The 17,408-nt window shown below is 29.4% G+C and overlaps 1 protein-coding gene across 6 annotated transcripts; it reads left to right on the forward strand.

Moving 5' to 3' along the window:
- Window positions 1-10,855: 10,855 nt before the first annotated feature.
- On the forward strand, window positions 10,856-17,291 carry LOC113561195 (transcriptional repressor p66-alpha). Of its 6 annotated transcripts, none has more exons than XM_026967483.1 (8): window positions 10,856-11,761; window positions 14,395-14,450; window positions 14,973-15,147; window positions 15,209-15,493; window positions 15,553-15,780; window positions 15,849-15,944; window positions 16,015-16,225; window positions 16,295-17,291. In XM_026967483.1, exons 2-8 carry the CDS (start codon window positions 14,398-14,400, stop codon window positions 16,885-16,887), a joined length of 1,641 nt encoding a protein of 546 aa, XP_026823284.1. In that variant the 5' UTR covers window positions 10,856-11,761; window positions 14,395-14,397; the 3' UTR covers window positions 16,888-17,291. The 6 variants fall into 6 exon arrangements, with proteins under 6 accessions (XP_026823284.1, XP_026823286.1, XP_026823283.1 ...); XM_026967485.1 differs by having other exon boundaries at window positions 14,976-15,147; XM_026967482.1 differs by having other exon boundaries at window positions 10,856-11,757.
- Window positions 17,292-17,408: the final 117 nt, after the last annotated feature.

Raw genomic sequence — 17,408 nt, forward strand, 5'->3', positions numbered from 1 at the left:
AACCCGTAGTTTTTTCTATATAATATTGCAAAAAATAATGTCAAATTTTGATTTTCTATTACTCCTAATACCTATATGTATAATCATAATCGTATATCATGCACAATGCAATTAATTCTTATCATAACATTAATGAACAAATTTTTGTGTAGATAAATTTCATTTTTATCCATAAAAAAGCATATTTTATCATCATGAACCATGCAACAAAAGTTCATTTGACGACTATATTATATAACCGTCAAAACGCTATGTCTGAATAAGTAATATATATTAATATCTGTATGCAATATGTATTTTTAAATGTCTATGACAGTTGATGAGTACATATAAATACTTTGTATAGGTATACATACAGTATATACATATGTGACATTATTAAATGTAATAATTTGTTTAATATTTAATACATCAATACATTTTAATAAACATAACTATAGCTATAGATACTAGTACGTACATTATAACGATTAAAGTGGAATACATGATGAAATGGCTTAAGTCCTAACTCCAATAAAACTAATTATAAACAATATAAAACAATAATAGTTTTAAAAATTTTGCAAATAATCCGACCATCAGAAATATAAGTTTCATAACTTACAACCTAGATATATATGTAGATATACTTACATTAAAACCTCTCTTAACAGGCATTTCTGAATAGTAGATGAATCTAAATGACCTATAGCGTTTAGTATTAAGAGGTTTCACTGTGGTAAAAAAAAAAGCAATTCCTGCTGTTTAAAAAACCAGAGAAATTGCTTTGCTATATACGTGTATGTGTGTGTATTGACTGTATTGAGTATATTTAACTCGTATTAGCTCATTGTAATGTATATAATATGCATTGACATGTTAAATTTGATTTTAAGGATATGTCTTTGTATATGATGTAAAACGAATGTTAGTAGTTAGTGGAGAAAATCTGTTTGGTTGTCTAGTTGTCTTCAAAATATTATGCGATTATGAAGAATTTTATCAATATTTAAAATTCAAACATTCATAAAAAAATGAATATTTGGTAGGTACACATAATTTAATAATTTATCTTTGGATGTAAGTAAAAAAAAAAAAAATTATCTATTTATTTTACTTGTTATAAAAAATATCGGTTGTTCTAGCTGTTGCTTCATTTGGATATATGTGTATAATTTGTATTTATTTAAATTATAATATTATGTAACATATACATCTTACATCTTACTTATTTACCATATAGAACTATGTATAATAATATATTATTAATATGTAACACGTATATATATTACATAATATCATAATAAAATAAATATAAATAAGTAAAACAATAATTAGTTTATATAACACAAAAGTAGTTTTTCTATTATACTTGACATTAAATACAATATCTGTTATTTGGAATTTAATAATATAATAATCTTCTATTCAAACAAATATATTCGATTTGTAAGGTTTTAAAATTTAAAATAATACAGCTAGGTATGACTATACTATTTTTGAAATTGTTAAATTAAGCAACTGCAAAATCTGTAACAAAAACACGTATATTTGGGTGTGCATAATCTTAAATTCATATTTTACCAATTTCGTATACATATACCTTCTCTAAAAGAAACCGTTGGCGTTTTGATACATTATTCATTATTCATTTCTTATATAGTAATTGATTCAACAAATATTCTTAACAAATCTGAATGCATTACCATGTATTTTACACTTTATTAAAGTATCTAATATAGTAATATACTTATCTATAATAATTGCGCTGTTCACAACATCGATTTATTATGACACAACACACATACCTATTTGTAAGAATTTTTCATAAACGCACGTTTTTAAATATTTTAATCCTCAATAAATGTAATCTATTATTTATTTAGATATATATAGTTATCATGATTCACGAGTTTCATATTTAAATTACAATAAAATAAATAGCCATAGCGTGTGTCCACTCCTACGATTTCTTTATCATCATTTATCTGATATACTGCTATATATAGAATAGCTCAAAATATATTATTATTAAATCATATAGCTATAAATTAATATTTAATCAAGAATTGTTTTACGAAGCTTTCATTTCGTATTACATTTACATTTACATATATCTACTATAAATCTATAACCACTAGGTATTACGTAGTACGTAATTTAAATAATTACATTTTTGTACGGGAAATATTGTGCCTATACATTTATAGTTTATAATTATTACCTAACTTTTTTAATATATATTATTCTATAGCATATATTTAATAGCATACTATATATAATTAATTTTATACAATTAAACGAAAGTTGATTATAATATAAATAAAATATTTTTTTAATCATTATAAATTTGAAATTAGTTGTAACTATACATTAAATTACAATATGTATATTATTATACTAGAATGTTTTGGAGAAATGTTTAAGTTGTTTAAGAATTTAGAATACGACAACTTATCATGTAAATTTTGAGTAAAAAAAAAAGTCTGTACATACTTATTATGTAAACATTAATACATTGTTCGAAAGAATCGAGGAAAACACAAAACAAATTATATTGAAAATGTTTTCGCAAAACCAGCTTTTAATAAAATCATTATATGATTTTGTTGATGTTTTTAATTAAAAAAATATTAATTATAATAGGAACTTTTTAAATTATTATAATAATTATTATTTATTACATAATATTTTATATAATTTATATGAAATTTTTTGGAAAACATTAGTTCAACCTACTATATTATTAAATTAGCGTACTATATGTTATATGTATTGTATTGTATATTATAATATACTAATAAAAATAAATGATTAATTCCATAGTCCATAATACCTAATACAGTAATACCTATTGAAATAAATAAATTATAGGATAAAATGAATATCCTCAGACCTCAGTCCTTTAGACATATTGACCGACACATTGGCTCAGCTCGGAACCGTGTTTTGTATGCAATGACTTATCGTATTTTAATATACAACCTAATCGATGAATAGGCAAACTCGCAAAACTTATTATGTTATTACTATTAACAGTTGAACTAGTTTTTAGTTAAAAATAACGTTATAAAATTCTTATAAAAATTAAATAGTAATATTGAATAATTAAACAATCGTAGTTCAATACAATAAGTTTTTATTTACAAGGGCGATCAAATTGAAAGGGACTGTCAGAGGGGTAAAAAAAATATTGACCTACCTAATATATATAATTCATGGATCCGCATCGTAGTCACGCATGGCCAACATATAAACTATAGGCGATCATTAATAACTAATAAATAAGAAAATTATCAAACTTTTAAAATATTTGAGGACAATATAAATATATTATTATAAAGATAAGGATACCTATTTTATAGTTCATATACATTTCCCAGATTATTTTCTTAAAAACGTGTGTTAATTTTTGACTCTCATTGTTATATAGCAATTATTTTAAATGAATCGGAAAACGGTTTTGCGAATAAAATATTTTATTAACTCAATAAATATAAAAAATATAATATCCGATATTATAAATCGATATGAGCTACTAAAATATCTACTACTAATTTATAAGTATCCATAATGTAATATAGATATAGATTCTATATAGTAATATATACATATTTTATGGCAGAATAGAGGATAATAATATATATAATTATAAGATACCTATATATAATACCCAGCACCAAGGAAAGCTTACATACGAGTCACGACCTTTAGATAAATCTGAAGTTGCCCCGTAGAAATGGACTTATACAACATGATCTCTTGTAGTCGCAGGTAACCCAGAACTTGGCCCGGAATATTTACCATCGAAAGAACTTATTAGTAGGTTTAATTCCGGAAAGTAAACTATTACCCACGAATAAATCTTCATAAAACTATTAAAATACATATATCTCGTGAGATGAAAAACATACTAATGTATTATTATATAGTGATGACATTAAAGTGAATACAATTTAAATGATATAAATAATGTACAATTTTAAAATACCAAGTATCTTTTTTTTTACATAATAAAAAGTGTATAAATTTTTTTTGAAATGTCTTGTAAGAAAATTGTGCTTTGTTTTTTAACCAAAATAAAAAATATAGATTGCATAGAAAATATAAAATGTACATGTCTTTATAGCTTATGAGTAAAGTTATATTCGATAGTTCAATACTCCTAACAGTGATAGTGTTCTAGATTTTTAGAGTAATAGTCCTTATCGCTTTAGCTCCATAATTTTTAATTGTAAGCCTCAAAATGTCATTCAACATAATATGTTTTTAAGTTTTTCTGCTCTTAAGTAACGTACATTTTTTTTATGTTTTGTCCAAACTTGGAATTAAAGATTTATGTTTTATTGTTTAAAAACGTATAGTTGCGTTGAGATTTGATAACCTCGTGATGTTTGTTTAAAAATTTATATAGGTATAGTTGTGTATCCATATGCCATGTGGATATGATGTAATTAATTTTGATTATATAATAACATAAATCATTTAGTATAGGTATAGCCATTAAGTGAAGTATATAATCCATAACATTATAAACGTTGAATCAGATTATGAATAATAATTAAAAAATTATAAAATGGGTATGTATACTTTAAAAATAAGTATTTATTATATACGTTTATACTAATTTGTATAACAAATTTGGCCGCGTTTTATACCTATTGGTTATTGATGATGACTTGTTAAATTGGTCGCATCTCGCATATTATAATCATTGATCGCATATAGATATTAGTCACAATTATATTAATTATATATTAAATATTTATTATGATTTCATATAAGTAATAAAATATTTATAAATGTATACATTTAAACAATTATAATAAATATATATCACTAGTAAAGTAGTAAAACACATTAACACTTTTAAAAAAGTTGGATATTTATATTTGTTTAGTTTGTGACAAGGTTCTGCAGTCCGCACCAACGGTAATTCGAGACATTTCCAGAGGTTTTATTTTTCCTTTTTTTAAGCATGTTAATGAAATACCAAATAATTGGATGAATAGAATTTAAAATTAAACTAAATAATCCATTGTGTAACACCTCAACCACATTATTTATTTTAGTTAAGTTAGTTAGAACTGTATAAAAGCAGTTTCAAATTTTAATAGACAATCTTAGATTCTTTCCAATAATACATTTTTTCGATTCGATTGAACAAATTTATGGTGGAAGAGGGGAAGGGACTAAACAAATATTGAATTGTAAATTTTAAAAACCGATTTTAAATTATTTGAAATTAATTTGAAAAATATTGGCTATTGGTACATATAAAGGTTTTAATCGATTAGACAACTTCGTGGATATCATTTTATGATCAAATTTTCCTAACAATGTTTCCTCATAAAAGTACGTATGATAACGTATTTTCATTTGTATAATAACATTATATACCACGAATTTTCCCACAAAAACTTATCACTAAGACACTAAGTTCAATAATTAATAAAATATTAATTAACGCGCTTAATTTTCGTTAATCAAAACCAAAATTAGGATCTTAAACTCTTAACTATATTATTTCAAAAATCCACATTTTTAAACATATCTCCATCATAATATAAATTGTTCATTATAAAAAATACCCTCTTTAATTTGGACACCAAAAATATTATAATTTAAATTGATTTATTGCTTAAATTTTAAAATCAATAGCATGTACAGTGGATTCCGCTTAATGTGGGCACGTTGGGACCAACCCTGTTTGCCCACATTAAGCGGTTGCCCATAAAAACAGAAATTTGTTAAAAAAAATAAAAATTATAATATCAAAAAAAGTCGACAAAATCCCTTTTTGAATGAATTTTTATTTTTCCCGATAAAAATGTACATATCGTAAAAAACACCAGGAGGATGGGAAAAATATTTAAAAATATTTAAGAGAAACTACCCTTAAAAGTTGATTAAGGATTAATTTTTGGCACTTAATTAGGTTTTTTTTACCAAAGATCGGTAGTATCATTAGTATCAAATTGTTATTGTTGTAACATAAAGTGGGTAGTTTTTCACTTTGCACAACAATGATATTTTCAGTCGTTTATTTTTCATCTGAAGTTTACAATTTTACTGCTAGGCAGATGTAACTGTCCGTATATGTAGTAATGTTGTAACTTTATTTTCAACAATAAAAACTACAAAAAACTGATTTGTGCCATTTTTGGTACAATATGCAGAAAAGGGTTTTAAGATTTAAATGGTACCTAGTGCTTTTTATTACTTTCTATAAACGCAATCTCATAGATATGACGAAATCCGATTAAATTAATCGTTTTTAAATACATATGTGTATATTCTAACACTATGATAAACTAAAAATTGCCCATATTACGCAGCTTTTTTTAACCTTGTTCTTATACATTTATATTGGGACCAGACCATTTTGACCATATTAAGCGGATGCCCATATTAACCGGTGCCCACAATAAGCGGAATCCACTGTATTGTTATTGTTTTTAAATCTAAATCTAATGTTTTAACTTTTAAGGACTTACTCTATTCTATCATTGACTCTTTCATTTCGATTTGTGTGATTGATATCTGGACAATGATTGTAATTTCTATTTTCAATCAATATAACTTCTTCATTCTTACTGTAAATTATAAGACAATAGTTTATCGTAATTTTCAATTCGATATAAAATTATTATCCATATACTTTTAAATTGTTGTATTTACATTTTTTTTTTTCATTAGTGTAAAATAGTAAGCGTCTAGTCTTTGTAGAACAAACTAATTTTTCCTCTTTTTACTTTAAATGTAATTTAATATTTTAATGGTATAAAAAAAATATAATTTAAAATACTAAACTAGAAAATAACAAAACCAGAGGGCTAATCATTATATATTATTATCTATAACTAGGTATTTTTTTTATATGATAAGAAGGTAACTATTTCCCTTGACCGTGTATATAATATATTAATATATACTATATATTATGGTCATATATATTTAACGTCATACTATATACGTATTGTATACAAAACTATATAAAGGCTGTCGGATGGGTATTATTAAAAATTTAAAAACGTATGGCATTTTTGATATTAGTTTCAACGTACTTATACTAGTAATAAACTAATAAGTTATTGGCTACTGGCTACAGCATACATAAACTTGTAAACTTTAGTAGAAATTCTAAAAAAAAAAAAATCGCTATTTTATTACTTCATAAGACATTTTTTCAATTATTAATATCATTTTGTTTCTTGTATTTAAATGTTTTAAAAGATTAAAATTAACCGTGACCAAATGTATACGGCCAATTGATTGTATACCATGTCCATTTTAATGTTTGTGATTTTACATCCAGCATCGATAATTATTGTAAATGCGTGGGTAGTGGATACATATTATCTTTATTTATACAATTACATTGACATTTTAAATCTAATAACAAATTATGTTATGGTATATAATCATAATAAGTCACTGCAGTTTAAATAATCACCCATACATACTATGATAAGTTGTCAAAATGTCCCATTATATTTTTATTAACTTGCACAATTATTTTTTTATTTCATCGCCTGATTTATAAAAATAAAAAGTATATTTTAGTCTAAAATATTTAAAATAAAAAATATACCTTCAGTTTGAGAATCTACTTAAGTTTTTACTTGAGTTATTTTAAAATAGGTACTTCAATTAGTTAAATTATTTGACATATATTATAATTATGTCAAATATTTCAATTTGAAAATATTCATACACCGTAGAAAAATTGAATTATTGTAAAAAATAATTCGATGCTAGGTCATTTGTCATTCTAATATTAGCTAGGTAATAAAGCTAACAACAAAACATCGTTTCTGTTGGATTTTAATTTGTTATATTGCGCATGGTTCAGAAAGAAAATAAATCATCTTAGCAATACTTATATGAATGTTTATGTTGTTTATATAATATGTTGTTGTTAATTACTTGTACTAAAAAAACCTATTAAAGTGACCCACCAAAAAAGAGAAATTTACTTTCGTAAAAAAAAATATATAAAATAATATTTTATTAACTGTACAAAAACTATTTTATCAATTTAATTTATTTGTACAAGGCACAACGCATACCTATATTCTGATTTAGGTTAAGAATTTTAGTGTCCACAGAGTTAATAATCAAGCAAATAGAATTAATTTAAAAAAAAACCTAATTTGGTTCATCATATAAAAAAAAAAAATAATTGTTTTGTGAGAATTTCATAAATGACAAATATAAACTTAGCTCATCGGTACTTAGAAATATTAGATGAGTAAAAAGTTCGATTTGAAGTAGTTTACGTTTATAGAAAACATAAGCAATATATTCGATTCAATTTGTAAAAACGTCAATAAAATATACAACTACACGCTTAAAAAATGAACAAGTATAGGTAACTAGCAGTATAGTTAGTGTTCCGAGTATACCTCGTCATTGAGTAAGTCACTGTTATGAATGCGTTAAATTTGAATTCAATAAAAAATCGTTGGTTTTGAAAAACGAAGTTGAGCGAAAAGACTGACTGTTATCTTAATATTGCTATAATTTTACTATATTTTTCATGATACGTTTCTTGAGATTGCTATTGAATAATTTATTTTACTATTAGTATTACTTATTGGAAAATTGATTTAATTTTTATTGAAAACATTGTATCATTTGTATCTATTTTTTATTATAACTATAAATAAATAAGATGAATTTGTTCGGTACTGCTTTTTTAGTAATTTTTTTAGATGCCGAGTGGAGCTATGAAAATATTGATTTTATATTGATGTATTTCTTTTGTTTGTCATCTCATAACCTTTCAGGACAATATAAATGGTTTGAATTTCAACTGTAATTGGTACTGAAGGAAGTCAAAGGTATAAGATTCCCATTTCCCTATATTTTTTAAAATTCTGGAAAAAAAAATTAAAAAATACGGTAATTTTTACGCAAAACCGGAATTCGACAAAATCATTTTATTTTTTCGTTGTATAATTCTAAACTGAATGATCGTATAGATAATTGAAATATTTTCACCAAAAGTTTATATTATTATTTTTTATACATGAATATATGATAAAATTTTAAAAAATATTTATTTATAGATATGTGCAATTTGAATTTTTCAAATCTATGTAAATAACTTAAAATAATATAAATACATTAGGAATTTAATCGAATACAGAAAATGATAATTTAATTAACAGTGAACCATGCTTTAAATATTTGAGATCAATATTTTTAAAATAAAATAGGTATCAACAATTATTTTTTGATTATAAATCGTTATTTTATGGGGTGACGGGTGAATATTTCAATATCAGCAAAATGTTAACTTCAGAGGCTCATAAAAAATAATTGTGTTATTACGTTTAACTTTTTTAACTTTTTTTTTTAAAATTCCTACTCGTTTCGATTAGATCTTATGTGTGGCAAATGGCAACCAGTACCTATCTTGATATATCCACACTTGGATATGACGTACGAATGTACTCGGTTGATATAATTATTGTAATTGCACTTATTTGTACATAAATTCCTTTAAGGTGTAAACTTTGAATTGACTTACCGACCGGCTGATAACGGTGAAAAAGATGTAATTTTTTTTTGCCATTGCATATAACATGTTACTAAATATTAAATAGTACTATTCCACGTTCAAAGCGCAAACAAAGAATTAGCATTAATTGAAAATACTAATATGTATTCTATCTTCAATTAATTCCAACTATTGTCAAGAATTTGAGTATCCAGAACCTTAACATCAGTTTACAATCTTTACTGTTTATTTTTTCACCGCCGTCTTTGCTTGTCGAAAACGTTTCGTACGGCGTAACCGAATGCACATCTGACATATCTAATAATATATTTGTTCGTGTTATTGATCTTTGGTACGAGTATAGAAGCGACGTTCGTTTTAAATTAATATGGAAATTGTGACCAGAATACGTTATAAATAAAGCACGGTGTAGCGTTGAAAGACGGGTTTAGACCTTATGGTCTCGGACGAATTATGGTTTTAGTTAAAATTTGGATATTAATTTGCCATGCATCGCCTAGGTTTCTTATTAATTTTCTATTACATTATGATCATTGATGGCGGGATTACACATCACGATTCTTGACGGTTATCTCAATATTTGATATTTAAAAAAGTGATTAAAATCGGAACGGAATTCATTTTTGGCAGAGACCACGAACCACCACCGACGGGACCTCGACAGTGTTGTCGTAGTCGTCGATACATATATCGTGCATGCAGACGGCGATTGAATTAGTCGACGCGGACTAGTCGCCATCGTCGTCAGTTTAACCATTACCGCAGTCGTCGTCATTAGCGGTATACCGGGGAGCGGGTATAATACATACAACATCACGTACATACCATAATAATATTATAATATGTAATACCATTGACGTGTATATAATAGTAATAATAATAATAATATAATAACGGACCGCGACACGACGGTGAAGGAAGGGTGTGCGCGCCGGCTGGTCGCGGGGCGGGTGGTCGGGGGAGGTCGCGTGTGGCTTTGGCAGCGGAGCTCGCGGGCCACGGTGGGTTAGCTGCAGCGTCGTCGTTGGAGGTGGTCGCCGGCGGTTTGGGGACGGCGGCGCGCGCGGTACGTAATGACGAGATGGGTGTTTGCGCGTGTGTGAGTGTACGAGTGTGACCGACTGCGGGACATTGATACACACGGCGGCGGCGGCGGCCGGGTCGCGACGATAGAGTCAGGGGCGGCGGCGGCGGTGGGGATGGGGGGCCCGATCGGTGTACGAAAACGAAGAAGAATCGGTGGAAAAACAACACACGGGCAGCGCCGGTCGCACGCACGCACGCCGCGCGCGCACACCAACACAAACCCGCGCGCACACACACGACGGTCTCGCGCATTAATAAGCGTATAATACGCACACACACACGCAAACTCGCGCGCGACGCGCCATATTGAATCCGACGTCCGCGTTTGTGTGTGTGTGCGCGCGTTAATTTTCGCGTATCCGGCCATTACCGGATTACCCGAGCTCGCCGAGTGTGTGTGTGTGACGTGCTACGACTCCGGCTCGACGTTTTAATTTTTTTTTTACCGTCGAACCGTTGGGGAAGTCGATCTCTCGGCCGACCCGCCGATATTTCCGCCGTCCGATCTCGCGTCGCCAAACGTCGCCGTGTTAAAGTCGAACGCGCGACCGCTGTCGCCGTACACTGTTGCTCCGTACCGCGAGCGTTGTTCAAACGACGATCGCCGATCAATCGCGGGCGTCCGACACCGCCGCCGTCACGTATCTGTTTACGCGAAATATACAAAACAATAAACGATAATTAAATACCATACGAAATCGCCGCAGGACCGAGGGACGACCGTCCGCCGATCCCTTGTTTTTCGTTTCGCCGCGACCCCCTCCCCCCCGGCAGGGGACGCCGTCGTCCGGATGACCGTGGCTTTTTCGGCTTCGCGGTCCGCGCGACGCTCGCGATCCGTTGCTGTTGCTCGTGCCGTAGTCGTCGCGCCACAACGGCGCGATGGCCGATGACGACCACCGGGCCGCCGCTACTGCAACAATAATAACGAGTACGTTGTCGACGACGATGCCGCTGCCGCTGTTATCACGATCCGTCGTTACAGTGTTGTTGTGATGTCGGAATCACATTTTGCCGTGTAGCCGACAGCCGTCGCCGTAGCCGGACACAACGGACCGAAAAACGGATTACGGATAATATTGTTTTATTATTATTACACCGTCGTCGTCGTCTTTTGTTTCCATCGCCGCCGCCACCGCCGTCGCCGATCGACGACTTACTGCGTAAGTATGTTGTCGTCGTTGTTGTTATTGTTATTGTTATTGTTGTTATTGCTTATTATTGTTATTGTTTTCGTTGTATTCTGCAAAAACCGAAATCGTTAGATATTTTCATTACGTTTTTGTCAATATTTATTATTCGTTCGCGGTGCGCGCGCGTGTATGTGTGTGTGTGTGTGTGTGAGAGTAATTATGTGTGTGTGTTTGTGTGCGTGCGTGCGTGCGTGTGTGGTAAAAAAACTTGACGGCGAAAAGTCTTGTACCTGCGTCATGGCCGCCGCCGCGTTTGTCGTTTTCCCGTCACCTTGACACGAATACACTATACACACTGCACGTTTTGCCCAAACGATGGTCCTGTCGCCGAATAATTTCGACTGCAATCGAATCGTGTGATAATAATATGTAACACAAGCTCGTTCGTGGACCAAAAGTTTTTTCCTTCTGGGTTTACTCGCACTTCTTTAGCTGACCAACTGGCCATAGACTGTCTCCAAGTTCCCGATCACACACATACATCTTCGCCAGTCATTATCTCCTCTCTCGGCTGTCGTCCATATGGTATGTCGCCATCTATTTTAGTTATACACGGTCAAAAACTCAAAATCTTCAGACTGATTACTAAGAGATCAGACTAACAAGATATTGGTCTCCATGTTTACCCATGTTGCACAGACAAGAACGACATTTTAAAATGATTTCATCTGGTGCTTTAAACGTTTGTTTCAAATGTTATATTGAAAGTTATTAGTCTATGACTATTTGATTAGAGATAACTACTTCCATCGCTGAATCAAAACTTGTAAAATGTAATATTAAATGATAAATCTTGGCATTAGTTAACCAATCGCATCTATAGAAACTGATGAATAATTAGTATGTAAAACAATTTTAATTTAAAATTATTTTGTCTAATAACTATAGGTCATAAAAATGAAGGTATTTATATTTTTTTCTATTATAACTAATCTTGATTCTATATTTTTTTTTTATCCATAGTTTTGAAGATAATATACTTAAAATTAAATCAAGGTTTTTATAGTTGTTATAGGCCCATTGTGCACTAATGTTTCTTATCAAAAGTTTAACTTAAAAGCTATCAATCTCTGTTGATGTTGTGATTAGTAAGATACTTTCCTAATTGCAATTACTTTATTTCCGGGTATATTTTATTGTTTGTATTAAGTTTCTTCTATTTTGTATGCCCATCTGTCAAATAGCTACCTACCTATTAGATATAACTATTTAGTAACTAAATAGTTATATAACTAAATTTTAGTTAATCAACTTAATTTGTATCATATCATCTATTTTCAATTATTTATAATCTATGTCTTGTATATTTATGTATATATTATTTTAAATCCATTTTTATAATTAATTAGGTATTTAAATAAGTTTGTTATAAGTACTTGGCTACATGGACTTTTATACATTACCTTTATTAGTTGTAAGTTAGATAGTGATTATTCTATTTATTTTTTATTATTCAATAAAAGTTAGGATGGTGGATAGGTATTATTTTGTATTTGTCAAAATATATGTTAGATATGAACAAAGGAATAATAATTTTGGTATCTGAATTCCTATTGTTAGTAACTTACAGCTATGCATTTCATATGAAATTAATATTATATATAACTCTTTTGAAAGATAATTAACTTCTAAATTGAACTGTTTTTGCATTGGAACTTATTATTTTTAATATTTAAACTGATTTTGTATCGTATATGTACTCTGTAAATTTATTTTTCTTTACATACAACACAGACATTTTACTTAACATTAAAATATTTAATTCAGTTAGGCTTCTTTTACTTAAGTTTTTGTTAATATATTTTTAATAGATATAACTAATTATACTTTGTGAAAAAGTATTGTTGTTTATTGATTAACAATATAGTTTAATTGTGACTCTTATTCAATTAATAACAATTATGGAGTATATATCGTATATATCAGTACTAAATACTGTCATTGGCACGTAAATATGCTTAAACTAAAAACAATTTTTAATTGCTTCTATATAAAACCATGTTACTTCTTTTGTACATGCTATTTTTTTTATTCAGTACTTACTGTCTAAATCACTAGCTGAACAAAATAATTATTGTCTTTCATGGACCTATAAGCATAATACAATTATTAATATGTGCGTTCATTAATAGGTACTGTCTAACTCATAATTTGAAAAATGGTAGGAATATATATATTTAAGTATGAAATAGATAAACCTAACTATTATTAGTTCTATAATACTATGGATTAATTAACAGAATTTCCCAAACAAAAAATTTGATTTTTAGCTTAAAATTAGAATAAAGTAGATATGCGATTAGTTATTGAAGTAGGTTGCTACCTATTTTAAGAAATTATTGGTTCATTAATAATAACATTAGGTATGTGTATTATATAATATATAAGCCTATAAGTTCAGGTTAATTTTATTAAATAGTTTTAGATTAATAACTCATAATAAAGAAATAGGTACTTAATCAGTATTATAGTCAACTATTCAATCAACTCAATGTTCATAATTTATATGTATGCAAAAAAATTTTATGTATTCATTATGTATGAATGCAATTTATAATTAAGAAAGACCTAGACTAATAAATTTAATTTTTTTATTAAATGTTTTAGATAATGGCTTCTCAAATGGAAATTGATGACGATGTCGTCGATTTAAGTATATCAAGGTAATTAAAAAAAAATTGTAGTATTTTATATTTTTTTAAACTAACAAGGTACAGATAATTTATTATAGATGTTATAATACCTATATAATTAAAAGGAACATAAAAAAATAACCATATATTGGGGTATATAATAATGAATTAACACAATTTTATTTATTTCTGTTGTTTTCTAAGTACATATTTACTATTATTAGTAAATATATGTAATATAAGATATTGCATACATCATTTATAGTTTTTATAACTTAATTTTTATTCAGCTGCAAGTTCTAATTAAAATATGATGGTATGATTCAGATATATTTATCTATGTAATACATTTGATGTTAACAAGTATTCATTACATCCAGAACATTCTTTATTTCTAATATTATATTAAATAATATATTAATATTTATAGTACAGTATATATTTAAATTTCATTTTTATCTGCTTAAAACTTTTAATTAAAATATAAAACTAAAGAACTACTCTAAACTTTTATCTATATTACCTATTTTTATTTTTATTTTTCATGTTTAGCAGTCGTACAAATCAATCATTAAGAGATGAACCTCTTTCTTTAAAATGTAATCAGCCAGATGAAGCTCATATCCATATGAATGGACATTTGGTTAATGGTTTCACAACAACTGGCAATGATTCTTCAGAGGAAAGTGATGATGATATGCCACTTGAACTTCCACCATCCCCTAAGGTATAACATTTTAGTAAAATTATTTATTCTTATTAACATATTAATTTAAAACAATTTATAGGATTTTACACCGCCCGAAGAGGTGAGTGAAAGAGAAAAACTTGTCAGAGTTTTAAAGGAAAATCTTCGAACAGAAGAAATGACATTGGTGCTGTTGAAGAAATTGCAACAATCTCAACAAATTAACCAAATTGCTCAGAGTGTTACCATCACGCCTCAAGCAGCTCATACTAAAGATCATTCTAATTTGTTGTCATCCCAATTGCCGACTGGGAAGTCAGCTCAACCACCAATGCCTCATGTACCTCATCATGCAAAACCACCACCACCCCCATTAAATCGCTTGGTAAATTTAAACATATTTGATGTTTTAATACATTTTTTCAACTAACAATTATTTTATAGCCATCATCGTCAAGATCTAATGCCCATCAATCTCACCAGTCTATGTCTTCAAATCCCTTGATGGGTTCAAGTAGATTACCTCCTTCTAATGGACTACAAAATTTACCGAGGTCATCCAATGGTCGATCATCACATTCTGCACATTCAACACATTCAACACATTCATCACCTTCAATTACACTTGAACGAGTAATGAAAGACCACCATTCCTCCAATGCTTCCCAATCGGTACACACATCAAAAAAAAAAAAAAAACTTTATATATATATATTTATAATAATTTTAATTATTTCTAGGAACGTTTGAGAAATGATGATGGTCAAACACCTGCTCAGAGGCAAGCTGCTGCTAAATTGGCCCTTAGAAAACAACTGGAGAAAACATTATTACAAGTAAATAATTTAATTTGACTTTTAATTTCATCTTGCAGAATTTTAATATGTATTTTATTGAAACAATTAGATTCCACCACCCAAACCTCCACCACCTGAAATGCATTTTATTCCAAATCCATCAAACACAGAATTTATTTACTTACTGGGATTGGAACATGTGGTTGATTTCATAACAAATGGTGAAATGATCGAAGCCAGTATACCTAAAGACCCATATAAGTGTTCACAATGTGATTCAAACTTTACACCAGTTTGGAAATTGGAAAAACCTTCCAGAAGTATGTGTTTTATTAAGTGTAAAATGTATGTTAAAAAAAAAATAATACAATTGTTTTATTCATTTGCAGATAAAGAATCTAAAATAATATGTGAATTGTGCGTCACCAGCAATGTAAAGAAATCTCTCAAAGCAGAACATACAAATCGACTGAAGACTGCATTTGTGAAAGCTCTTCAACAGGAGCAAGAAATAGAACAAAGGTTGGCTCAAGCATCGCCGCCATCTTCAGTTTCCCCAGCACCAGTTCATCCAATTCATATAAATCCACCAATGCCGTCCGTGCCCAAGCCAGCGCCTGCACCAAAACGTAACCCAACACCTCCACAACCGCACAAAATGCATCCTTCGGATCCGACAGGCGGTAAATTTAATGCGGCAGCTGCAGCTCACCTTGCCCTTCAACAACAAATGCTCAGAGGGTTATCACCTCATCCAGCTGCTGCCATGTTGCAGTTTGCACCACTTCTGTATCCATACCAACTTGCCATGGCACAAGCTAGTGGAAAGAATTCGGCTGCTGCAGTAGCCGCAAACCTTGCTGAACTACAAAGGCAGGCAGTCGATTTGCAACGACAGTATTTAATGGAGATGATGCCCCAACAAGGCCAGTCACGGTCTGCATCACAAACACCTACGTCTGCACACAATTGGAAATCATGATCCCAATGATTTATGTATACTAAAACGCGCATTCTATTGGTTTTTTAGTGGCGTGAAACTGTCAACATTATTATTATATATAATTGCACCAGGGATGTCTGTGCAGACGTTTTGTACTCGCACATTAAACGTGTTACATGTTTACTTGGACAGATCTTTATAGCTATCAAGGTTGTTGGTTATCAATCGATGCATTCCAACACGTTAGCATACATACTACGTGAATTATTTAGCTGTTGTGCCGTATCAACATCATTGTTATTTTAAAACTAGTTAAATGCATAGCATATGAATGGCACAACACGTGTAGTAATTGCTTTCTACAGTCAATGTGTTGTGTATGATATTATATCCAAGAAAAGGATATTTTGAAGAAAAAAAACATAATATTCCGACAAGTCTGTACATGTACACTTTATTAACTCATCATTACTACTCAGTCATTGTGCCGGACTCAACTTTATTATTATTTTTTTTTATATTTTAACTTTCAATTATTATTAGTTATTATTATTATTATT

Source organism: Rhopalosiphum maidis, chromosome 4 (genome assembly GCF_003676215.2).
Source record: "Rhopalosiphum maidis isolate BTI-1 chromosome 4, ASM367621v3, whole genome shotgun sequence".
NCBI classification, from domain to species: Eukaryota; Metazoa; Arthropoda; class Insecta; order Hemiptera; family Aphididae; genus Rhopalosiphum; species Rhopalosiphum maidis.

Bases quoted from the DNA above. Each gene is read 5' to 3' on its own strand.
- LOC113561195 (XM_026967480.1), top strand. The intron at 15,148-15,208 runs GTATAACATTTT...AACAATTTATAG, and splicing joins AACTTCCACCATCCCCTAAG to GATTTTACACCGCCCGAAGA. The intron at 16,226-16,294 runs GTATGTGTTTTA...ATTCATTTGCAG, and splicing joins ATTGGAAAAACCTTCCAGAA to ATAAAGAATCTAAAATAATA.